The 25,798-nt window shown below is 34.2% G+C and overlaps 2 protein-coding genes across 2 annotated transcripts in view; both read right to left on the bottom strand.

Moving 5' to 3' along the window:
• Window positions 1-3,025: 3,025 nt before the first annotated feature.
• Window positions 3,026-25,798, bottom strand: part of LOC117109038 (guanylate cyclase soluble subunit beta-2-like) — a 54,450-nt gene continuing 31,677 nt past the window's right edge. Inside the window, exons 4-14 of the mRNA XM_033251264.1 lie at window positions 20,998-21,258; window positions 19,918-20,123; window positions 18,114-18,155; window positions 13,575-14,007; window positions 11,208-11,542; window positions 8,166-8,209; window positions 6,657-6,880; window positions 6,263-6,406; window positions 5,438-5,671; window positions 5,044-5,187; window positions 3,026-4,640 (exon numbers count right to left, since the gene is read on the bottom strand). Of these exons, the coding sequence (XP_033107155.1) occupies window positions 4,477-4,640; window positions 5,044-5,187; window positions 5,438-5,671; window positions 6,263-6,406; window positions 6,657-6,880; window positions 8,166-8,209; window positions 11,208-11,542; window positions 13,575-14,007; window positions 18,114-18,155; window positions 19,918-20,123; window positions 20,998-21,258 (2,231 nt within the window). The 3' untranslated portion in view covers window positions 3,026-4,476. The remainder of the gene's footprint in view (window positions 4,641-5,043; window positions 5,188-5,437; window positions 5,672-6,262; window positions 6,407-6,656; window positions 6,881-8,165; window positions 8,210-11,207; window positions 11,543-13,574; window positions 14,008-18,113; window positions 18,156-19,917; window positions 20,124-20,997; window positions 21,259-25,798) is intronic.
• LOC117109047 (guanylate cyclase soluble subunit beta-2-like) lies at window positions 6,226-6,904 on the bottom strand. Its single transcript, XM_033251272.1, has 2 exons — window positions 6,657-6,904; window positions 6,226-6,406 (listed from the first exon to the last, which is right to left on the bottom strand). Exons 1-2 carry the CDS (start codon window positions 6,868-6,870, stop codon window positions 6,255-6,257), a joined length of 366 nt encoding a protein of 121 aa, XP_033107163.1. The 5' UTR covers window positions 6,871-6,904; the 3' UTR covers window positions 6,226-6,254.

Here is a 25,798-nt window from a genome sequence, read left to right as displayed (position 1 = left end):
GCATTATTCAGATTTAATAATATTTAAAAGTTTATTCGAATTTAGCCATACATTTTTTTTTTTTACAGAAAACAGTATTGTAAATGATGATCTATATGATTTAGGTTTATGTATAGGCAAAAGCAGAACGTTCCAAGTTGTGGGACGAGTGGTAATTTGTCATTGGAGAGAGCGAATACGGTACCTTTTTTAGATAGTTAGGTGCAAGGCACGTTGATTGACTGTCATGAGATTAAGAAGAGCTGTGGAGAATCAGATGGAGGTAGACGGGAGACTTGAAGAATTACATTAAGAGCTCAATTGTGAACGACTTGGAATTTGTCGGTATGTCCTTTTGATGGGGAAGGCCCAGATGTATTAACAGTACTTGCAGTTGGGAAGAATAATCTTGTTGTATAAATATTAGTGCAACTTGTACCAGAAAGCATTATTCAGATTTAATAATATTTAAAAGTTTATTCGAATTTAGCCATACATTTTTTTTTTTTACAGAAAACAGTATTGTAAATGATGATCTATATGATTTAGGTTTATGTATAGGCAAAAGCAGAACGTTCTAAGTTGTGGGACGAGTGGTAATTTGTCATTGGAGAGAGCGAATACGGTACCTTTTTTAGATAGGTGCAAGGCACGTGGATTGACTGTCATGAGATTAAGAAGAGCTGTAGAGAATCATATGGAGGTAGACGGGAAACTTGAAGAATTACATTAAAAGCTCAATTGTGAAGGACTTGGAATTTGTCGGTATGTCCTTTTGATGGGGAAGGCGCAGATGTATTAACAGTAGTTGTAATTGGGAAGAATAATCTTGTTGTATAAATATTAGTGCAACTTGTACCAGAAAGCATTATTCAGATTTAATAATATTTAAAAGTTTATTCGAATTTAGCCATACATTTTTTTTACAGAAAATAAGTTTAGAATATATTAAATGTTAATATAGACTTGCATTACATTATATAAATATTCATGTTCCTTTGCAGGGGTGTATCCAGGATTTTTCTGGGTGGGTCGTAATCATAATTTTTGGACCTTTCTCATCTTTCAGAATGCATAAGTTATAGACAATACTCTTGATCTCACTATATCAAGGTTATTTCCGTTTTGTTTATATTTTACTATCATTAAAAACATTCTTTAATTTATTATGCTTTTCCAAAAGCTGAGAAATATGTAAATTAGTGAAAAGGAAAGCCACAAAACACTACAATTCTATATCATCTATTCTTTATCTGATTGCTTTGTCGCTTATAGGGCTAGCCTACTGTATAAATTTTCTTTAAAAAAAATGGTATTTATAAGTTCAAAACGAATAATGCTTGTGCATTATTATTTGCGGAAGGCGGCTTGGCTTAGCGATTTCAATTCAGGTTGTGAACCTCGTTTTCGAGGGTTCGAACTACACGCTGACCATTCTCGGTCGGCCATGCATAGTTACAGTACTTCAGCATGTACTGTCGAGGAATTGTGAAGTGACTCTCGCTATGTTTCAGCCCAGCGATATTTCATGGCTTATAAACCAAATAAATATTGTGGCTGCCTCTCATCGATATTGATGGCAAAATAAGGCCTTATATACCAAGATATACAAAAAAAAAAATACTATCAGAAGACTTCAATTTCATCAGTGAAATGAAACCATTTAATATAATATAACGTATAGACAAGATATTTATTTAAACAATTTAACCTTATGCATGGATATGAACATTAGATTATAAAAAAGGACACACATCATAATAGCCACAAATATCAAATGCCAAATTTGTCTTTATTGATTCAATTGACAAGGTACACTACATATTTATTGAGCAAGTAAACCAAAACTCTCTAGTAGTACCGGTATGACCAAATTAAACAATATACTTATAAGATGAATGAAATGTATAGCCTCTGTTTTCAAACATGATTTGTCAACCTTAATCTACATTAACCTTTCCAGAGTGTCAACAAAACTCAACATACTTGACCAGTAAATGGCAGGGCAGAAATACGTACTTGTCCCATAAACGCACATGTTTACTAATATTCACGCTCCCGTTTTGAGACTGTTAGCAACAATATAAAATCGGTGGTGGGGCTTAGCGAAGAGGCCTATTACTGCCTCCACAGAATAAACTTGTACTGTACATCCAGCCTAAAAATTGTCCTAATTAATTACAATTATTGAACATTGTATACTTTATAACTTTTTAATTCAACAAAAAATACGCCAAATGTTAATTCTATTAGAATGGCAACATTAACGATAATAAGGAAATTATAATGGTAAACAATAAAAATGTTAAAGTAATAATAACAATTAGAGGAAACAAAATTATTAACAGTTTGCGTTTGGATACAGAACGTCATGCTATTATGCTTAGCTTTGTGCTTAGCAATATTCAGACACATTTTGGCATTGAATAAATCAAACGTGTCAATACAGCGATGTTACATGCCTATAAATAAAATTCGATCGCCGACTAAGCCTATATAAAATAATCAAGATATGTAACCATGGGCAAAAACGATAGATAATAAACAATTATATTTGAAAATTTATACATACAACGACAAACGTTAAATATTTACATAAACTTACAAATATACAAAAGCTATTGATTTCTATTACAAATATAAAAATACGTTTTTAATTGTGGAATTATTTTATATTATAATTATGTATATTAGCGCCCTCATGGTATCTTTATGTACTATACATTTTAATAATTATTAATCATTATTATTATAAAATGCACTTTTGATTTGCTGTCATGCAAGGCGTAACCCGAGTTTTAACTCAACAGCTGGTAAAGGTGGCCTATTTTTTATTCCTGCATGTACAATTTAAGCAACTCATCAAGTATAATATGGATGTGCTCATGGATTTTGGCAGTTGTAGGCCTGGACTGGAAGACAATCCCCTTCCATTTGTCTAAAGAAAGTACCGCATTCTTTAACCTGCACATGGGCCATATTGCACCAATTGCACATTGGACAAACCTCTTAAGCTCTGTCTACACTATCAAATTCTGTGTGACAAAAAAGTGTGATATGCCCATATATAGGCATGATGACATCACACCATGACCATATATAGGCATAGCATTACCATATATGGGCATGTCAATTTTTTTTGTCAAAGAAAATTTGATAGTGTGGATAGAGCTTAAAACTTCTCTTCCCAAAGACCATGCGCTACTGTAATTTTTTTAAAGCTAAAAACAATGGTAAAGCAGACAAAAGGTCTGAAAATGTTCCAGTTTAGCGCATACACCGTACCGTAAATACGACATGCTGCTTTATTCTCTTTGGATATGAAATGTATGATGCGTACTTTCAATATAGATATTAAAAATGGTTTTTGCATTTTTGAACCATCCACAAACAAAGATAACTTTCTTAACACTCTAGCAATCTAGTCTATATTCTTCTAGTGTTATTGTGCCCATCTTGAAATTTAACTTGCCAACACGTATCAAATCGTCGTTAAAAAATACTTGTAAAATAAGAGCAAATTGGTTGGGTCACGTACCGTATTATCACTTCTGCGTATTTTTTTTTCAAACATGCTGATGGATACATAATTACAAACGGACTACCGTTGTAGTATTGGCAGAATGCACTTTCGGGTATGCTTTAATTAAAGATCGTGTTTGATTATTGGTCATAGGATCTGTTATTATTTTACTGACACGAGAGGGCGCTATGTCCAGTTTGTATTAAGCTGGTTATTTTCACCGGTATTATCATTACTTTCCATTAGGGTTGTAGTATGTACTGTACTTACTCCAAACGTATATACATACATAATCATCTTCAAAATATAACCTTTGAAAAGGCAATCTCTGAAACACTGTAGTTAGTTAACAACGCTGCGTTTTATGTGATATTAGGCCTCTGTCATAATCATTGTATCATTAAATTATTGTAATTAATCAGTTCAACAAAACATCCGATTTAAACAAATTCCTATCGATTCCTCATTGTCAGATACCTTGGATAGTAATATCAGAAGTATAATACATATTTTATTGAGGAACAGTTACGTTTTAACTTAATTCACATTTACAGACTAAATGATAAATGACAATAAATAAAAATATACATAAAGTATTATTACATCTAATCAATGGAACCCTGATATTTTATTAAAGTTCCAACAAATAAATAGATCTATTAATTAGCAGTGTAACGAAATATAAATCCAATAATATTTAAACAATATTTTCTCAATATTTACAGCATGTCGATTTGACGTAATAACCATTTTCAAATCTTGAACCTTTGGTATATTTAACGTTTAATATTATTTTTTATGACAATTTTTATTCAGCGTGGACTTGCATCTGATACCCTATGCTAAATTTGCAAAAACATAGAGAAGTAGATGCAATTCGTTGTTGAACTGCATCTAGTATTCTAAGGTAATGCAAAGTGTGGACGAACCAAGTAAAAATACGAGATATTCTAGTACTTTCGTAAATGTGGATTTTAAAGTATCTTACACGCCTTTGACTCCTTGTGACCCGAAGGTGCTGGTGAGGGCGTGTCGTCGATGTTGTTGCTCGTTGTTGGTGTTGTTGACTCGCCCGGTTCTGTTTGCTCTCGTATCGACGTTATTCCACCCTGGTGAGCGTTTGTGTGCGTTCCTGGGTCTGTACATAAATAAATACAGAAATGATCAGGCCTATGCCAGGACATAAATAAATACAGAAATGATCAGGCCTATGCCAGGCTAAGTAGGCTAATGTAATTTTCTCAAATTAATAGCAATTTAGCAAGATATAAGAGGAGCCGATAGCGGGCACACGGTATCGTGTAATCATTACTTTTGAATTGTAAGTGTAAATAGAGTAGAGTTTTCTCTATTGGGCAATACATTTATCTTGCATCCCATGTCACCTTACAATAATTTACGAATTTCGATTCTAACCTAATCGATGGTGTTTGTTAATAGAGGGTGGTAACAGGAGTTTATAAAATAAATTTGATTGCATTAACATGAACACAATTATTTTAAAAAACAACAACTGGTTGTTTTGAGAACTAACTACTTACTTGATCGCAAAGAACCTTTAGAGGGCGCTCGGTCCACAGTGGAGTAAACATTTCCGCCAGGCTTAAGCTTTGATTTGTCGGGTGAAGCTATGTCATCTGGATAGACCATTGGTATTACCTTGTCATTTGCTGAATTTCTGATATCTGTTAAAAAAATTGTGTATTTCAGAAATGTTATATGGTATTTAAAAAAAAATAAATAAAAAATAACAAAAAAAAAAAAATAAAAATAAAAAAAAATAAAAAACATACTTTCTTCACCGGAGAATTAAACGCAAAAATTACTATTTATTTTTATTTCAATTTTTTCGTCACAAAATACAATTTTGAGAGAACATACAAAACTGTGTTTGAATATCTATAAGTAACGATACCATAATTTCGAGTGGCCTACCTTTCTTGGCTGGTGTTGTAGGAGATTCCTTTGCTTTGTCCCCTTTTTCTGGTGTACTCCCTCTACTTGAACTACTTTCAGTATCTGACGTTTGCCCCCTACCAAGAATTTCATCGATAGTCGCATTCTCATTTCCCTCTAAAAAGTATGTTGACATCTGACCTTTGCCTTTGACGATAATCTCCCCCCGACTTGTGAAATGGAAGCCTCGCATTCCTAAACACCTATAACAATAATAGTATTATTTGCATAATCATCATCATTTCAAAATCATCAACTGTAAACTGTAACCATGCAACCTGTATTTTTATCCAAACTTAGTATATTGTTCCAGACATTGTTACATTCCGGAGATGACGTATCGGCCGGAATATTTATCAATTTCAACAAGAAGACGTTTAAGTAGTGGATCATGGTTAGAAAGCTTCAATGTATATATCACTGAGGTGAATGATACTGAGTTGCTTTCAAAGGGCCTGCCCACCAAATCATAGGATATCTTTGTTGAAATTTCATTAGAAAGAAATAAAAAAGAGTTAAATACATGTACTCTAGTTATTGGAAATGAAGATTTCTATGAAATCATTGCCTACCATGCTCTGTTATATAGATGTGTATAAGAGACAGTTTCTCTATTGGGCAATACATTTATCTTGCATCCCATGTCACCTTACAATAATTTACGAATTTCGATTCTAACCTAATCGATGGTGTTTGTTAATAGAGGGTGGTAACAGGAGTTTATAAAATAAATTTGATTGCATTAACATGAACACAATTATTTTAAAAAACAACAACTGGTTGTTTTGAGAACTAACTACTTACTTGATCGCAAAGAACCTTTAGAGGGCGCTCGGTCCACAGTGGAGTAAACATTTCCGCCAGGCTTAAGCTTTGATTTGTCGGGTGAAGCTATGTCATCTGGATAGACCATTGGTATTACCTTGTCATTTGCTGAATTTCTGATATCTGTTAAAAAAATTGTGTATTTCAGAAATGTTATATGGTATTTAAAAAAAAATAAATAAAAAATAACAAAAAAAAAAAAATAAAAATAAAAAAAAATAAAAAACATACTTTCTTCACCGGAGAATTAAACGCAAAAATTACTATTTATTTTTATTTCAATTTTTTCGTCACAAAATACAATTTTGAGAGAACATACAAAACTGTGTTTGAATATCTATAAGTAACGATACCAAAATTTCGAGTGGCCTACCTTTCTTGGCTGGTGTTGTAGGAGATTCCTTTGCTTTGTCCCCTTTTTCTGGTGTACTCCCTCTACTTGAACTACTTTCAGTATCTGACGTTTGCCCCCTACCAAGAATTTCATCGATAGTCGCATTCTCATTTCCCTCTAAAAAGTATGTTGACATCTGACCTTTGCCTTTGACGATAATCTCCCCCCGACTTGTGAAATGGAAGCCTCGCATTCCTAAACACCTATAACAATAATAGTATTATTTGCATAATCATCATCATTTCAAAATCATCAACTGTAAACTGTAACCATGCAACCTGTATTTTTATCCAAACTTAGTATATTGTTCCAGACATTGTTACATTCCGGAGATGACGTATCGGCCGGAATATTTATCAATTTCAACAAGAAGACGTTTAAGTAGTGGATCATGGTTAGAAAGCTTCAATGTATATATCACTGAGGTGAATGATACTGAGTTGCTTTCAAAGGGCCTGCCCACCAAATCATAGGATATCTTTGTTGAAATTTCATTAGAAAGAAATAAAAAAGAGTTAAATACATGTACTCTAGTTATTGGAAATGAAGATTTCTATGAAATCATTGCCTACCATGCTCTGTTATATAGATGTGTATAAGAGACAGTTTCTCTATTGGGCAATACATTTATCTTGCATCCCATGTCACCTTACAATAATTTACGAATTTCGATTCTAACCTAATCGATGGTGTTTGTTAATAGAGGGTGGTAACAGGAGTTTATAAAATAAATTTGATTGCATTAACATGAACACAAAATGGGGGGGGGTTTTTTTTTTTTTTTTTTTGCTAAAATGTTTTTTTTTTTTTTTTGTTAAAATAAGTCGATTATTTTTTGCCATCGGCTTCTTAGCCCGCCCTCTACGTCCGTTTTACGCTGGGGAACAGTAAACTTTTTCTCTACTCGTGGCGTGGTCAGGCCCTGTCTCTTATACACATCTAGATGTGTATAAGAGACATATATATAGCACGATATGAGAAAATTGGCAAAGTTGGTGACAAAATAAAATAGGAATGTAGGGGTTTCGTGTCCGGTTCTCACTCTGGTTCCGATCACTGCAGACAATTAACAGTGATGAATTCTGTACGGATACAAACATGCAGTGACCGTTTGCCGAGAATAAAATTAACATTTAGTTGACAGTACGTGTTATATTTCTCATTAAAGTCGGTCCAATCATTCAACCTTATAATTCTAGCGTAGTTTAATTTCAGAAACACACGCTGATTTATAGACCTACAAAAACGGAGGCATCGTCGAGGGACCATGGAATTAATATGAATACAATTCAACCGCGCGTAATTGTGATATATTTCTCCGACGACATTTTAATCAATATAACGAGAGAAATTATTATTCTTAACTGACGACGCATCTTCCACACATTTACGTACGCAATTAATCTTGTAATTTACACATTTCCTAATTAAGCTCGAGTTAATTGGCTTTCGTAAGAGGAATGAACAGTGCCCTCTATGTTTACTAACCCGTCAAGGATTGAATCTCTTGGTCGTTTACCAAGGGTGTCTATCTGTATTGAAACATCAATCATTTTCTTCAAATTAACGATCAGGTGTCAACCACACACCTGAGCACACACACGGCATTATGTTTGATGTTTAATGTTTACAGCTTGTAGTTTAAGATGTGACTTCGCTAATAGAAGACGAGGCATAATAACCCATAGTTCACGCACAAATACGACGATATATTGTCGACACCGATAATAATACTCTTAAAAAATGCTTTGTTGACTTTGAGATATAACCACATTACACTCTGCTAACACTTTAATATTTGGTACGCGTCATAAATGAAGTTTAAAGTATTAATTTAAAGAGTGACGTAATTTAATCATGTTTATTCGTATAAGATTTATTCAAGGTCTGTGAGTGTGTGTGTGTGGGTGTGTGTGTGTGTGTGTGTGTGTAAAGCGAGTTAAACGCCAAATTTAAGTGTTAAATCAATATTGATTTAAAGTTAAAAACAATGTTAATTGCAATGTCCGCACCCTGATTGTAAAGACGGAGCCGGTATCCCCAATGAGAGCGTGAATAAGAAGGTGTCTACTATAACCCTTTAGAGGGCACCGTATTTGTCCTGGGAAATCCAATTATGTAGCAATTTCAATGGTTTATTTCATCAATTTCAGTCTCATAAACTGCAGAAAATCCTCATAGTTATTTTGTTTTCCGGTGAACTTTTTTTGAGCTTTTCATGATGAGAGAATTTTCATCGATGGGAGTTCAGGCCCTCTGGCTCCACCACTTTTTGACACAAGGAACTATAATACCCCTGGTGTCTTATTCTTGGTCATTATTTGTGATAAAGTCGAGGTGCATTGGTGTGTACTCGGGCTCAAGAGAACAAGGTGGTTGTGGTACGCACATATCTCAAATTGATTCACACTGAAAACCGATTGTGTAACGACTGATGTTGGGCGTAGTAGCATTACTGAAGTTTGTGTAATTTTTCTACTTTTAAGGGGTGGCGCAAGGATTTGCCAGACGGGGGTCCCATGTCCCCATGTGTGGGCGATGTCTGCGAAATGGGCGTGGTCAGGCCTCGTTTAAAATCGTTCAGATGTGGTCCATGGGGGAAACTCCTGAAAAATATGAGAATTTATGGGCTACAAAGTCTTACTTAATGGCTTACGAGTCTATATGTAAAAATATATGTAATTGTTTCTTTTTTTATTCCGGAGAAGTTTTTTTCCCCTCGACGGGAAGCCAGCCATCTCTCCCCCGACGGGCCCTGATCCTCTTTCCCGGCCTCCGACAGGCGCCACACCTGCTGCTTGCAATTGTATACTAATGTGACAATGAATTCGCCTATGTCAATAATGTTACATATTTTGGGAATTGTATAAAGTATAATTTGATATAGTATGAGACTAATATTAAAAGAGACGTTTATTGCATGCTGAGAACGGTTTTTGAGGAGGCGTTTATAAGGGGGAGGCACCGTTCGGGAGAGGCGCTTATTCGAAGGAGGCGTTTATTTGATTTTATTTGTATTTAAAATGGATACGTATAATTTAATATGTACTTAATTTTACTGTAAATGTGGAACTAAAATACATTACAGTCAATATGTGTAATTGCGTAATCATAAAGACTTAATGATCCCAACCAGGTTTGAAAAAATAAAATTTCTACTGGAGTAGAACGTTAGAATGTGTTAAGAATGATGTTGCTTCCATTAGAGTAGTTTACAGTCATTTAGAGGGGCGTTTATTCTGTTTTAAATATAAACGAAACGGAGTGTCTATTCTGGGGAGACGTTATCCAAAAATGAGGCTTTAGTTAAGGGGAAATTTATTCCAGGGGGCGTTTATTTAAAGTGGGACATTTATTCGAATAATTACTGCAATACTGTATGCAGAGGGTGTGCCTCGATAAGGATAAATGGTACTGTATTATTTCTTTGTTTATAATTTTGTTTGTTCTTTTATAACTTGAATAATGTGGATGCACCGCCTTTGTGTGTGAATCGTCTGATTGTATGCTACCGGTACATTATATATCTAATGATACATCAGCATATAGTGCTATAAGTAATTTACTGTATTTGTTTGTATATTATGGATGATTGGCTAGCAGTGTGTAATGTGCGTAGCCAAATTTACATTTAGACGTACGCCTCCGATGTTACGCTATAAAAACGCAAAATGATTTGACGCAAACACAACTTTTGCACAGACCTATGCGTTAGTACCCGTCTAATTTCAAAGGTCCTGGTTTAGTTGCGGTTGAGACAATTTACACAATTTCTTTTAAACTTTTCTAGCGTGTGAACCAGGCTCTGTGGACTGTACACGTGCTGCTGAATCACTTACGATACTAATAAAATACCATTGAGAATAAAGATTAATTCACATGGCCTACTTCGGTTGCGTTATCGGCTACTGCCGCGGTTAGTCAGTGTTAAAAAGCCGACTTGATTATATAAATTACCGGTCGAGCGTAAATGGAACAAATTTGGAAAAAATGTCAACTATAAAACTGTAAAAGGTGAAATGTTCGTGGTTGAGGTTTCTAATGTGTGGACACTCCGAGTTTGTATTCTATGAGCAGCCAATGAAGCCTAAATACGTCAGCGTTGCTTTAGCAATGAGTACTGTGACGTAGCCAGTGTTTGATATTTGTAAACAAATAACTCAAATGCTTCGCATTAGGGAGAATGAGAGAAATGGTCGAATAGTCGCGCCTTGCGTTTGCATAAAACCGCTTACATATGCACCTGGTGCGTGCTTGTGAAAACCAACCTTCATCCTCATAGGGGAACTTTAAAGCATTGATTCATCTTTTAATCTGCCGTGGAGTATTATTGCGACATGCGTAAAGGATACATTTTTTGAAAAAGAGAATATATAAATTGTATATAAACCTGTATATAAAAAATAATAAAAAACCCAAAAAAATAAGGGTTCCTTTCTTCAATCACAAACCATTTGTAAGAACATGCTATGCATAGAAATACCATCCATACTTAAACTTATTAATAGGTCCATGCTTAAACAATGATTAGTATGCAAATTTACCGGCTTCAACTTTTTTGCCTTCTCTCAACTGTTCCGCAACTTGGCGCGGTAACATCGAGTTCAGCAGCATATCTGTTTTCTTCTTTTCATTGGCCAATTCCTGCATGGCTGTTCGTAGCTCTTCCTTCTTCTGTTCCAGTTGTTTTCCAAGCTCGATCTCTGCAAGCCGCTGATGATTGAATAATATCAAATCGCGTGTGACGTCATGGAAGGGGATATCAGACAAGTGCAAATGTCGCTCCTCCAGTTCTTTCAAATTTACGACTCTGGGTGAGCAAATGTAAACCATGGCCTCAATGTGACGCATCCATATCATCTGACCTATACATATAAGAATATGACAGTATTAATGTACAAGATATAAGCAAGCGCTTAGTAGTCAAAAGACGTAATGTATGCGCGTCGTACTGCTATAGACCAATCCATTCACAGTAAAACATCTCCCTTTGCACGACACTGTAACTGAGGATTCGGTAGGGGTTCTTACGCAGCATCTGCTGAAAAATGTAGGTATTGAAATAAAAGTACGTACAGTGTTTCGTTTTTATCGTAATCTACTCTTAATGCTTCGCACCACCGTACATGCACCTGACATGCCCGCAGGGACCACAAGGAGGTCCCCAGATTGCGGAGCCAATAGAGAGCGCCCTTTTCTAATTGGATTTGTCTAGTGTTCTTTAGTTTGACTTTGACATGTTTATATCACGTGTTGAACTGTTTATAGCCAGTACGATTTCCTTTCAAACATATACGTCGGATCTCCTCTCCCTCGCTATTGATTATGTGCCTCATGCCTAATTACTGGTTGAAACAGAAGTGACAGCTAACGCGCCAACGATAAGTTTCGTTAAAATGCACGAGAGTGGACGGCAAACGTGGTGGCGTCGGCTACTACTGAAATGCCACTATTGATAACGATTAATATGTTGTTGAATCGCTACATTAAGGCCTTCGTCATACTCGTTCTTGTTTTCTGCTATAATTTAAATAACACGTAAAAAATCAAATATAGCCATACTTGTAATGTTGTCAGTCTATTATGTTGCTTATTGTTGGTATTAGAATTTAGCATCAACATAGAGTTGTATATTTTTAACTGTTATTTTTTAATAATAGGTTCACTACTATTATATTATTATCATCATCAAAATTATTTATATTATTGTTATTTTTTGTTTTGTTTAAATTGTAAGTGTTGTTTTAATACATGTTGTATTTTATGAGGAGATATAAATGAAGTTAAATAATTGCATAACGTCATATCTGCACAACGTATACGTACGTGTTAAAAGTTCAACTACAATTATCAACGTGTAAATCGCAAGACATTTTTCCAGAAAAACGTTTCTCATTCCTACTCACCAGGCCGTATTGATAGAGTGTTAATTACTATAGTTATATACAGCGTTTGTAATGGGACGCCACCAATCGGTGTCTTGGGATTTCAGAATTAGAAAAAAGAAATGCTATTTGTTTCAGCATTGGCGTTAGCAACCACACCAACGGTGTGAAATTGCCGTCGAATATCAAGAAATTTCAAAAACAACTTTTACTAAAATTTCTCTACAAGTTCGTTTAATGAATGTATGTTATGTCGCGGAAGAAGGCGATGACCTGTATATTTTTACAGACATGTGCCAAACTGTAAGTCTTGGCCTAAACATAAACTCAAATTTGCGATGACGTTTGCGATAAATCATCACCATACATGTGTGCTTGTTGTATTCCAGTAAACAGTTACATTTACGTAATATAGTAATATTATTCATATTATCGTCATATGTACAATGCCTATAGCAGTATTTTAAAATTTAGCATATAATATTTATTTTAATACACTTTTCGGTTATTAAAGCAGGTACTATTTGGTATGACGGAAATAATTATAGATCAAAGTACATAACACGTTTTTACATTGCTGTTCGCTCTACTTATATTTCATTAAAGAACATTTTAACGTTAATTATATTATGCATTATGGACGTGAATTATGCATTATGTATTTTTTATGCACGTCTTATAAATTGTTAATAAAATTTTTAGGAAACCACGAATGACCGATATATTATACAAAAATGAAAAACACCCAATTAGAGCTGTTGGAGGATTAGGCTGCGCACATCAGATCCCAGCCGAAATTCGTACCGCGTAACCGATACGCTGAACGAAACGTCTCCATTATTACAAGCCTACTAATCCGGTTTTCTGGTGGGTCCTGTAGGCTTTCCGATCTGTTTCGAAAAAATACGATTTGTTGTTAATTCACTTTTGAAACCAGAATGTAATTTTCCCCTCTCTTTGCTTTTACTTTTCAAAGAGTATGAGGTGGTGGTTTGTTTCAAGCAACACTCACCTCGAAGCTGCAACATCGGCCTCGAGTCACCCCAATGAGGCGTAATCATCCGTCGTCTTGTCTCTAAGACAAACTGCATATTAATAAACTTCTGTATACTTTTGATATTCCAGTCTATTTGTGGATGGACCATTGAAAAAAATTCATTCACGCAACTATTTTCAAATCCCCGTAATCTTGGCAATATGCGCTGAATGTGAACTCCAGCCTGGAGGACTTTTAAATCACAATCGAATACAAGATGATATGGGAAATAATCACAGAACGTTTGTTGATCCATCCAAAGTTTTTCAGGGTAAGCAGGGGTAAATTCATTCCCGTGGAGCCCAGCCAGTGTAACTAAAGATCGTATTGCCGTCCATCCTTTCCTGCCTGGAGATCCTTTCAATCCATCCTTATTCGCTTCAATGTTTTTCATTACTTGGTCAACATCCTAGAATAAATGGAATTTAACAAATAAATGATCAATAAATGATCATTCTTTATAAGCAAACATCTTGATAAATAAGTGATGTTAAATTGTTGTTATTTATGTCATGAAAATGGCTGTAAATTATCAAACACACAATTTATTTTGTATCTGAAATGAGGTGTATAATAATACAGTGCCAGAAAAAAAAAACTGGTGCCACAAACTCGTTGTATTTCACATGTTGACGCATACACACGTTCAGGCCTACACGCGTTAGGTGTATGTACATGCTGACGTATTTCGTCAGTTAAGACTATTACTGTACGATAGACAACTCATTGCTAGTTGACTGGGTTTTTAAATTACATTAGCCCTAATGTTAGGGCTTATTAGTTACTTTTTCCACTAGATTTTTCCAGGTTTGATAACATTAGACCTATCATTACAACCTAACATCGTAGGCATACTTATCATTGCTGTGATACACTGATTAAATATTGTGCTATTGCAGTGCTGTTATATTATTATTACGGTGTATAAACTCGACATCCAAACATGTCTGAAACAGTTACCAATGGAAGTGGTGAGTAACGGCAATTTCAAACAGTGTTAACAAACATACAAAAAAGCTGCAAATTTAATACAATTGAACAGCATAGAATACGTAAAGCATTAAAGTACCGTACCTTAAACTTTCTATACCTTAGTAGTTTTCTAAACGGTACAAATATGTAAATATATTATATCCAGGTACGTACACCTTCTATAATTATTCAAAACAATTAATTAATTAATTACATGTTTTCGCAATAAGTTAAGAAAATGGTATTTATTAACAGAAAATCTTTAATTTATTGTATTTTGTAAATGAAACTAATAAGTAAAAACGCGAGTTACGGGATTACGCGTACGCAACGTTATTAGTAATATTTCTGCCGCGGGTGGTTTCCTAATAATTATAATCATATTTTATTTCAAAGAGAATAAAAAAAAGTAGAAAATAAATGATTTGAACTTATGACTCTTGGGTCTAGCTAAGTGCCATCACTACTGAACCTCAATTAGAGTGTTGGTAAATTGTTGTCTGTGTTCCAGGATCATCCGAGCAATTCAACGAACGGGCCTTTGCGATTACATTAGTCATTGGCACTGATGATAAATGACAGTACGCGGCAACTTGGAATTACAGTTGACAACGCAATCTAAGAATCCAGACGACATTTTCGATTCTTTCAAAATGTCAACGTAAAAACAAATTCTAATGTCATGTTTTCAGGCCTGTTGTTTTCTTGGGTCGATAATTGGACTTATTATGGTACAGTATGTGGTTCTTTTGGGCCATCAATTGTACAGGTATGAGGACAAATACACACTCACCAACCCTTTCCCAAAACCACTCATATACGGTACCACATCAAATAACTTTATCGTCTTCCTCCTCATTCACCTTTATATAGTAATACCACTTTCTTTAATGTACCTGCTTTCCTCTCGGGTTCACTAATGTTTTTGATGAAGCGTTGTTCGAGCTTCATTATTATAAGCATACCATCTCTATTATCTAAAGACCGAAAAATTAAACCTTACCTCAATATAGATAATAATGGCTCCGGTTTTTTAACTAGTAAATGAGCTCTTCGATACACACGGGACCAACGGATAAACTTATCTTTCGTATGACAGTGCATTAATTTGAACCCCAAGAAGAGCAGAAAGAGAATTGAACCAGAAACCCAAGGATATCGTATTGATGAGCACGCATAATGATTGTAATCAGTCTCGACAAAACTGTGATATGTCGTTCATTCTTTCTCTCGAACGCAAACACCTTTTTTGATTTTCATTGCTGCTACCAGCAATAAATACATTGCGTTTATACGTATACCTATAAAAAATCTCAATATCGTATCATCAACATCTAACATTATTTTTAATTGATCATTTTTATCCAAATCCTAAGTATACTCAACATTCAAACTGAAGCATAAAGATGTCAGTAAACGCTTTCCATGAGAAATTACGGTCTAGCGTATTGCCAAGTGGGTAATAATCTGGTTGGACCGCACATTTGTCCTCATTTGTGAGATTTCGTTTGCTCAGAGAACTTCTAAACGGTAAGTGCTTTAGCGATTGTAGAAAGCGGTATAACAATTGTATAATTGTTTTTTTTTTCTTCTTTTTTTGAATCATTTTTGTGTTACTTCCCTGTATCAATTTGTAAAGAACACTTACACACTTACAGTAGGCCTACATTTTGATTCCCATACGAATAGGTCCCGATTAAAAAAAAGTATAAACAAGTGAATGCGTTTATAATTATTTTAGTTGAACTGATACTATTACATGGAATAAATGTGTTTAAGGTTATAAATGAAATTGTAAACGGGAATTCGCCCAAAACAAGGCTAAAAGCCACTCTGGGTAATAGGGGACTAGGAAAGAAGCCCTCAATTAGGTAAAAGGAAATAACTTGCATTCCCCTTAAAGGAATCCAAAACAATACGGTACAAAATATTGCAATTTGTAATTAACGGTTGACCTCTGACCAAGCATACATACGGTGAAGAGGATGTCCAGAAATTATATTTTTGACAAGTGAGCAATAATGGAAATTCAATTAACTTAATTTAATTGTCTCTCTCTCGTTTTTTTTAAATAATTGTGTAGGCCTCTTGATTTCATAATTATGTATACTAATAATCAAATTAAAAGGTAATGAAATAAACATATCGTTATAGTTATTAACCTATTTCATTTAATATAACCTGTTTCAATAACATATTCCCCCACATTAAATGCACATAGACTACTACGTTTAGGTCGTACCTAAAACATAAACTCACTCATTGTAAAAAGGTGTTGCTACTGTGAAAATTCAAACGTGTGTAACCACATGACTTCACAATTATTACAAATACGTCAAACATTATTAATGTCACCATATAATTTCTGAATAACACAACATTGAACATACTACAGTCAAAGAATAGTGTGCAGATTAATAAAATAACATTATAGGCCTAGTAGTTTATGTTGGAGTTGGCGATCAATCAAAGATACGACACATTTACAGCCAATCATGGCATATGATTAATTGGCCGAAAACAAATTAAGTGAACAAGAAGTCGGTGCAATATAAATGACGATCAATCATTGAACATTACGTTACATCCACGTTTAAAGATTTTTACTTCCTTAGCAAATGGCTCTATAGTAACCGACTCTCTCTGAGGTTTTTTTTTTTTTGTTTGTTTTTTGTTTTTTGGTAAGCTGATCAGTTACCGGACTCTTTCGCGTTTTACATGCATCCAAGTATCGTTAGGTATTGATCCATATAGTTAAACAAGGTATTTGAATGTTTTCGTACCTTTCTTGAGAGGTGATTAAGTATACCTTTTATCTATAATCCGCAACATTCCTTAAGAAACAACTGAAGTGACACCCTGTTTCAGAGAATTGCACGTTTGCACATCTTTATTTTATAAACATTAGGCCTATTCATATTTTTTTGGGCCCAGAAAGCGCACGCAGTATAATGTTAGCATCGGTTAAGCTGTGTAAACGAAAATTTCATTAAAGTAGGCCGATTGCAGCCATGCCCCATGTGATGTGACCCAACTGTTTAGTCCGTTTCAAAATCCATCACTAGAGTGGGGCTAATCTACTTGTGACCTATGTTTCGCTTCATGTTTATTAGAAACATTATCATACATTCAGATATTATAACAACGAGTAGAAACAATTCGCAAACCTTCAAACAACACGAGATTGCTTGTGCAGAAAACACTATTAACAAAAACAAACCGATTGTAATACATAAATTTTATGCCGGGTTTATAACCGGCTATATTTCAACTTTAACCGTCCAGCGTTGTAATTAAATAAAGTCATTAACTTTAATGTTAGGTTCGCTATAAAGTACCATAATCATAGTTGTAGCGTCAAACTCACAACGGTTCAACAACCGACAACAATACAGTCGACAGAGAGTGGTACCATTATTTCGTCGACAAATTCAAATCCGGTGCTACTGTCAGTGATACTGTAGTGCTACAGTGCAGTCTGCATAGTGCGAACATTGTGACGTAAACCTCACCAACTATGACGTGTACTGCGGTACAACTTACCAGAAGCTGCTCCCATTCATCGTTTGACAAATCAAAACTATGCTGCATTTGTGTAGGGCAAAACAGCAATCATTTATGACTCCATCACAACATCCACGTGTCAACAACGTGTTTAATAGAGGAACCATTAGGTAGACGTTCAAATTCAATTATTGAGTATTATTGAGTAGGCCTATATGTTTAGGGTATGACAATGTAGAAACTAGTCTTCGAAATCTTTGGTATGGTATTAAAGGAGTTCATGGTACGAGACTCAAGGGCAAAAATCACAGGAGACAAAGATATGGTGCAGGGCGGAGGTGTATAGCGGGGTGTATAGGTACAAGTTTACACAGTTGTAGGTGAGTTCCGACGACACTGTGCAATAGCGGATCCAGTGGGGAGGCCTCTCCACTGGATCTGCTATTGCACAGTGTCGTCCCCACCAAGTGGGAAATGTTTTAAATACACGTTCAAAATGGCTGAAATTTCGAAGCTTTCACAATAGGTAAGGGAATCTTCCAATATATTAGCGCCCCAAGCAATACAATTATCTGTATCTGCCACAATTTTCTTCGGGTAGGATATGCTGGTTGGTATACAGGCCTATGCGTTTGCGCATTGAGTACGGTACATCTTGCGAAAAGCGAGTGTGTAGATACATGTACATAATTGGTAGTAAAAACTAGTTGCAGGATTGAAAGGTGTATCACGTGACAAGTTCGAAGAGAAATTGCTATTATATAATTTACTTAATCAATAGTTATGGGCATTATTTTGAAAATATCTTTCTAACAAGCAAGGAAAATCGATATTGTAGATATAACGACTTTAAAACTACGAATTAAAACATCAACGACTTGGTAGACTGAAAGCATGTTCTGAATTAATTTTGTGTTTTCAGTCTACCAAGTCGCTGATGTTTTAATTTATGAATTAAAACATAATAATAATAATAATAACATCAACGACTTGGTAGACTGAAAGCATGTTCTGAATTAATTTTGTGTTTTCAGTCTACCAAGTCGCTGATGTTTTAATCTATGAATTAAAACATCAACGACTTGGCAGACTGAAAACACAAAATTAATTCAGAACATGTTAGTATTTTTAGTCTACCAAGTCGTTATATTCTAGATATAGACCTACCATATTAACAATGTGAATATTATTCTATATTAAATATATAGTTACTTTTGTATTATTTACTGGTATTAAATTTAAATTTAAAAATACATTATTTGTAAAATAAAATGATTTCCGCCTGAAACATTGTGTGTACACTGTAAAAACAGTGTAGAGGATGTAAACGCAAAGCTCCGCGCCATGTTGTCCTGTCTTTGGTGACATTTAAATGTTTAGACATACATTAATATGCTTAGGATCTTGACGTGCTTAAAATTTTACCTAAGCACATTTAATGCGACACACACCAGGAATCTAAACACTAGGCCAGGCCTAAACTCGTTTAGCCTTTTGTGTCACCAAAGACAGGACAAATTGCGGTGAGCTTTGCGTTCAAATCCTCCACGCTGTTTTTACAATGTAACATAAATATCTAATATAGGAGGACATGGAAAGAATTTACGCAATTATATTAGGCCTATTGTTCATTAAACAATGTATAAAAGCACATGTACATATAGCATTTACTCGTAGAATGTTAGACCTAAAAGAATTAAAACATGCCAGATTAATTCAGTTGCATCTTCGATTATTCGACAAATATCAAGACTTGATGAGGTCACTTAGCTTATTTACAAGCTTGATATGCTAGTAATCATACTATCGTGCTTTACAGACTGTCTTCAAAATACGACCTTACCTCTTTATTGAGATGCATCTCGCTGTGTTTCTTTGTCTGCGCCACGAATTTTGGCGGGCCCGGTTCCACACGGCGTACTTTGCGCTGATATATTGCGAATGCGACGTGCTCTTTCTTTCCATTCCTCTCTTCTTCGTGCGTCTTACTTATTACTTTCATCCGAACTTCACTCTCAAAAAACTCTTTAGCAACAGCCTTAACGATACCTGGAAAAAAGCATCTATATATTTATTTAACTGAAGTGTGTGTTATAATTACTTTAAAATAATTTACGTAAAAAAATAAAATCCCACTCGGTTTCAATCACTTGTCAGATTTGCTTACGCTTCTGAGTAAAATATAATTTGCAAATTACTTGAATTTAAATACTTGATCATAAATAATATAAAATAACATTTATTGTCCAATAAAACAACTGGAAATATGTTATCCTCTGGCAATACGAAGTCACAGAGCAATTACAATTAAATCCAATTAATTTAAAAAAATGTTTAAAGGGTCATGCTGATGAAATCGATCAATTAAAATGATAGCCTAATTAGAATGAAATTGGTAAAAATATTGATTAAAAAAATTTCAGTTGTCGACCGTTCAAAAATGATACATAAAAAACGTCGACCGTTGTAAAATGATACATATAAAAAAATAAAAATGCACCAATAGGATATTAGTTACATTTTCTTTCTGCTGTACTGTGATTAGGTTTGCTAATACTAAAAAAATAAAAAAAATTATTACTTCCATTAATTTGTATTCAGTATTTTTTTTAAATAATTTGCTTAAGACATACGTTTTGTAAACCATATATCTATGGAGATTTGCTGACGGTATGGAACACTACTGAAAGAATTTAGGAAACCTGTGTTTTGGAATGCATAATTCTAGGGACAACATGATAAAATAGGAAAATTAAAATAAAGCGAATTTTAATACACCATAATGTTGAAAGACGTCGACAGTAAAATAAAAATGCATACTTGTGGAGAGAATTCCAATTTTGAATAATGTCCATTACATGAATGTTGAGGGAAAATTGTCAGATATTGAGTATTGGGATTTGTTTTGTTCCCCACGACATACCAACAACAATTGGATGCAGGCCTTTCCGATGAGAGTAGTAGTGCAGCAGAAGAGCATTGCCCTCGCCTTTCTCGCATCTAAAAGAAGGTGCTTCCATCTCTTTGTACGACAAACTGAGGTAGGAATGTAGAGAATCAAGATTTTCCAGGAATGCCTTTAGACTGCCTCCAAGCGCCCTCAGCATCTCATCATAGCCCGACATCTGACAAAAAGTAAAAAAATGTGCCCCGAAAGCCTCCAACACAGCATCTGTCGATAGGCCTGTAAGAATAATAAATAAATGACCTATTCTATCGAAATACAAGATTGTCTTTATTCTCAAAATTAAATAACTAATATAATAATGTTATTAAGTGTTTGCTTATTTAACAGAATAAACAATAGTGTTTAAGTTGTCTTCGAACTTATATTCAGCTATCTATAATTTAGCGAATGTGGTAGTTTAAAAGCGTTGAACCTTTATTAATGTATTTTTTGCAGTTGTTTTTTTTTATTCCATATGATCGGATAACTTTGAGGATTAAGCTGTAAGAATTTTAATCTTTCGCCCTTATCAAAGACGTGACCGGGCTAAAAACCGTAAAAAAACAACAATAAAATGTATAAGTGTTGGTCGTTTATCATCGTTAAATTATTCTTATTAGTGTATTAAATATCATTGTACAGTACTATTTATTTTGGTTTCATCCGAAAAAACAATGCTTAGTCTAACGGCTAATTCTAAAGTGATAAGGTCCAACGTCACTTCTGATTTCTTCCAGTGGTACACTTTAAAAAATCTGAAGCGAGAGTTGTTAGTATGTAAGTGCATGCTAGTCCCTCTATGCTCGTTAAGACCAGCGCTCTAAAAGTTTATCGGTTATATTATTGCTTACGTTATAACTCTGACCTAGCTTTTGTAATGCTTCTCCTACCTTCCCTTGTCTGGTTTTATTTCAAATTAGATTTAAGTACATACTAGGTTTATACATACAGTCCTTTAAAATATTTGGGTATAGGCCTAAATATGTTTACATGACCAATAATTAAAAATTTAATAACGGTTTAACTATTTAATGTTTTATTATTTGAATTATTATTATTAGTTCAGCACCACAAACAGTATGTATAAGTTCTACTGTTTTCTCTACTCTCTCCGTTCCACGCGCCTCAGGATATTGGTTAAGTAACAATTATTGTTGTGTCTTCTTAATAAATATTATATATAATATATATATATAATAATAATAATAATAATAATAATAATAATAATAATAATAATAATAATAATAATAATAATGTGCACTTGTGAAGAAATAGGTGCCCCAAACGGGATTTGCCCCAACCCGGAACCTTCTGCCGTCTATGCAGTATAAATAAATATATAATGTATGAAACAACTTAATTGCGAGCATTTATGTTCAGAGTAAAATGAATAATATTGATAGAATCAGATGTCACGTGATCTTTCTCAACTTGAGTCATTCACGTTAAGAAAATTCGGAAGACAGTATTCGATTGCAATAAAATACCTGTGTTTCTCAATTACGTCAACGTAGCATAGTAATATGTTGCCAGGTATATTTATTAAACCAAATGAGCTTACGTTTTTGGTTATCAACTTTAGTCGAGTTTTGACAAAGGTTGATAACCGACCACCTTAAATCATTATTACCAAGCGTAATACTTGGTTTCTGTGTGCATTTTGTTCAGGTGAGAAGCAAAGTAGAAGTAGGCCTTCAAATAGAAGCAGTACGGTATGTATTTAATTTCAAACTACGACTGTTTTATTTCTTGTTTTCTCTTAAGTGGATAATTGTATTGTTTAAATATTTGAAATAGAAGCAGACACAGAAGTGTTTGCCTAATTAGAATTGTTTGTATTTATTTATTTATTAATTCATTCAATCTTAGTAATATCGTGTCGTTCTAATTATTATATTATGCAAATTAATACATAATGTAACCATTTCAGGATATCTACTGTCTAAATAGACCTTTACGAACTGTCAATCCAGCTTAACAATTGACCAATCAGATAAGGGCCAGGAATACGTACGTGTCCTACCACACACGTGTTGTGCTACAAATACAAGTGTTTTCGTATGTTTTTATAATGATGTTTGTGGGACTTTAGCAACAATAATCAAGTGGGGGAGCTTAGCGAAAAGTTTTATTGCCACAAGGCAAAAAATAAATAAATAAATGAATGATAATAATTAAAGTATCGATAGTAATTGTTATTGTCGTGATGGAATAATAGACAATAACTGGATTTGCGTCAGGAGAAACATGTATAGGTGTAATTTTGCCCTACCTGACGTGGAAATGTACCGAATACTCAGTACATTTGAAAACAACTGCGAAAAAAAAAAATTAAATTAAAGAATCATTAATATTTTTTGTTATTACAAAGCATTTCTAAAGCGCCTTAACACAAAAGAGATCGAAGCGCGGTTAGGGTTAGAGATTTTGATAGTGGCCACTTTCAAACATCATAATGAAAACTATTTAAATTTGTGAAAATAATATTAGATAATAAATAAAAATACAGTTTGCTTAAAAAATAATAAATAAGATTTATTGTCTTGCGGGCTACAGCTGCAACCCTGAAAAGTTTTGGACTTATACTACCAGATTTTTTTGTTCATGTGAGCTTGCGACTGCTCCTTTTATGCGCGCATATTATTTGGAATTAAACATTTCAGGAACCGGTTATAATGTCTATTTAATTTAATACTACGTCTCAATAATGTAAATTATGTATTAGGCTAGTAATAAAAATCAGCATAGGCCTATAATAGTATGAGTCATAATTGGTCGACTCAGATTGATTTAGAAGTAAAGGAGAGATACACATACATGTGGCTTTCAATCACTGGGGTCTTAGTGAGCCCGGTGTCCAAATTACAAATATAGTACATGGATAAAATATTAATTCTAATGTGATATAGTTCTGTATAATATTGATATGGTTTAAGTTTACAGCTCTGAGCAAAGAGGCTTGCAGTTATCAGACTCTGTGTGTCCAATGACCAGGGGTAATAATAATTAAACGTTGTGAATTTTGATAAATGAATCTGAATATTTGTATCATTGTAGTAGTACGACGTGTATGAATATTTCTTGAGATTATCTTGTTTTAAAGCTACGATTATCATGATTGATTGTCGTGGATTTACAAACGATCAAGATTGACTGTAGTTTATGATTACGAACTGAACATTTAAACCAAGAGCAAAGAAAAAAGTAAATCCATGTATTTGGTTGGATTTATATCGTTTATATCAATAGCATATGAAATACAGTATCCAAGAAATAGGCCTAGGCCGAGGTATAATAAGCCGAGCGGTTTGCTTTGTGAAAATAGTCGACGTCCATGTTTAGTTTGCTCAAGATTGGCAACATACACAAACAACGCAACTCCACTCAAGCCTCATAAAGAGACTTGCAAGAAAAGTAATTCAAAGGAGATAATAGAAAAATCAATAAAGTGTTGCCAGAAGGTTTTCTTCGAGAGAGAAACATCAGAAAGTGCATGCGACACACCACTTCTGAAAAAAACCGTTACTGTATGTCTGGAGAATACCTGAACGTTTCGATTAGATTGCATTAATCGTCTTTAGTACAGTAAAATATTGCAATTGTAATTAGTCTGTGTAAAACACTTCAAGTTTTTTAATGCAATCGTCAAGATAATCTCAACAGCAAATATTTTGGTTAATTCAGAACCTCCTACGTGGTGTATTGCAAGCAAGCATTTACCAAAAATCAATAAAGTAATTAAGTAACGTTTTTAAGGACCAACAACACTTTACATGAAATTTACTAAAACGATCGTAAGTGGTATGTATGTATGATTAACATAGCATTCTCTTCACAAATATTGACATGTAAAAAGTAGAAGATGAAGAAGAAAACAAAGAAAGTGTAGAAGAAAAGGAATAAGAAGAAGAAGAAGAAGAGGAGGAAGAAGAAGAAAAAAGAGGAAGAAGAAGAAGAAGAGGAGGAGGAGGATTAGGAAGAGGAAGAAGAAGAAGAGGAAAAAGAAGAAGAGGAAGAAGGAGAAGATGAGGAAGAGGAAGAGGAAGAAGAAGAGGAGGAGGAGGAAGAGGAAGAAGAAGAACACAAGAAGAAGAAGAAGAAGAAGAAGAGGAAGAAGTGGAAGAAGAAGAAGAAGAAGAAGTAGAAGAGGAGGAGGAAGAGGAAAAAGAGGAAGAAGGAGGAGGAAGAGGAAGAAGAAGAAGAAGAGAAAGAGGAAGAAGGAGGAGGAAGAGGAAGAAGAAGAAGAAGAAGAAGAAGAAGAAGAAGAAGAAAAAGGAAGAGGAACAAGAAGAACAAGAAGAAGAAGAAGAAGAGGAGGAGGAGGAGGAGGAGGAGGAAAAGAAGAAGAAGAAGAAGAAGAAGAAAAAGAATATTAAGAAAAAGAATATTAAGAAAAAGAATATCAAGAAAAAGAAAATAGTTAGAAGACTCAATTTTGCTTGATGATTCACAACAGTATTAACACCAATAGGCCTACATGCATATTAATATTTCAATAGCCTGGGTGGTTCGACTTACAAACATGACATTAAGTCTAATCACATCCATGCTGATAAACACGAGCATTATCATTTTATCTTTAAAACTGATAGTAAAGTTTTGCTTTCATTTAGTTACGCCCTTATATCTGTATTATTGTTGCATTATTGTATTATTTTAGAATTATTACTGTATTCCTATAATTAATATTATATTATTATTATTATTATTATCATCATCATCATCATCATCATCCTCATCATCATCATCATCACCTTCATCATTATGATGGTGGTGG

This window comes from Anneissia japonica, unplaced genomic scaffold, assembly GCF_011630105.1.
Source record: "Anneissia japonica isolate Jap-2015-1 unplaced genomic scaffold, ASM1163010v1 scaffold1863_len523710_cov156, whole genome shotgun sequence".
NCBI classification, from domain to species: domain Eukaryota; kingdom Metazoa; phylum Echinodermata; class Crinoidea; order Comatulida; family Comatulidae; genus Anneissia; species Anneissia japonica.
This window is presented reverse-complemented; position numbering and strand designations above follow the sequence as displayed.

What these genes read in the sequence shown, in the direction of transcription:
- LOC117109047 (XM_033251272.1), bottom strand. Translation starts at nt 6,870, where the DNA reads ATGCGAGGCTTCCATTTCACAAGTCGGGGGGAGATTATCGTCAAAGGC. An exon ending in TACAACACCAGCCAAGAAAG is followed by an intron (nt 6,407 to 6,656) that starts GTAGGCCACTCG and finishes TTTTTTTAACAG; the next exon opens with ATATCAGAAATTCAGCAAAT.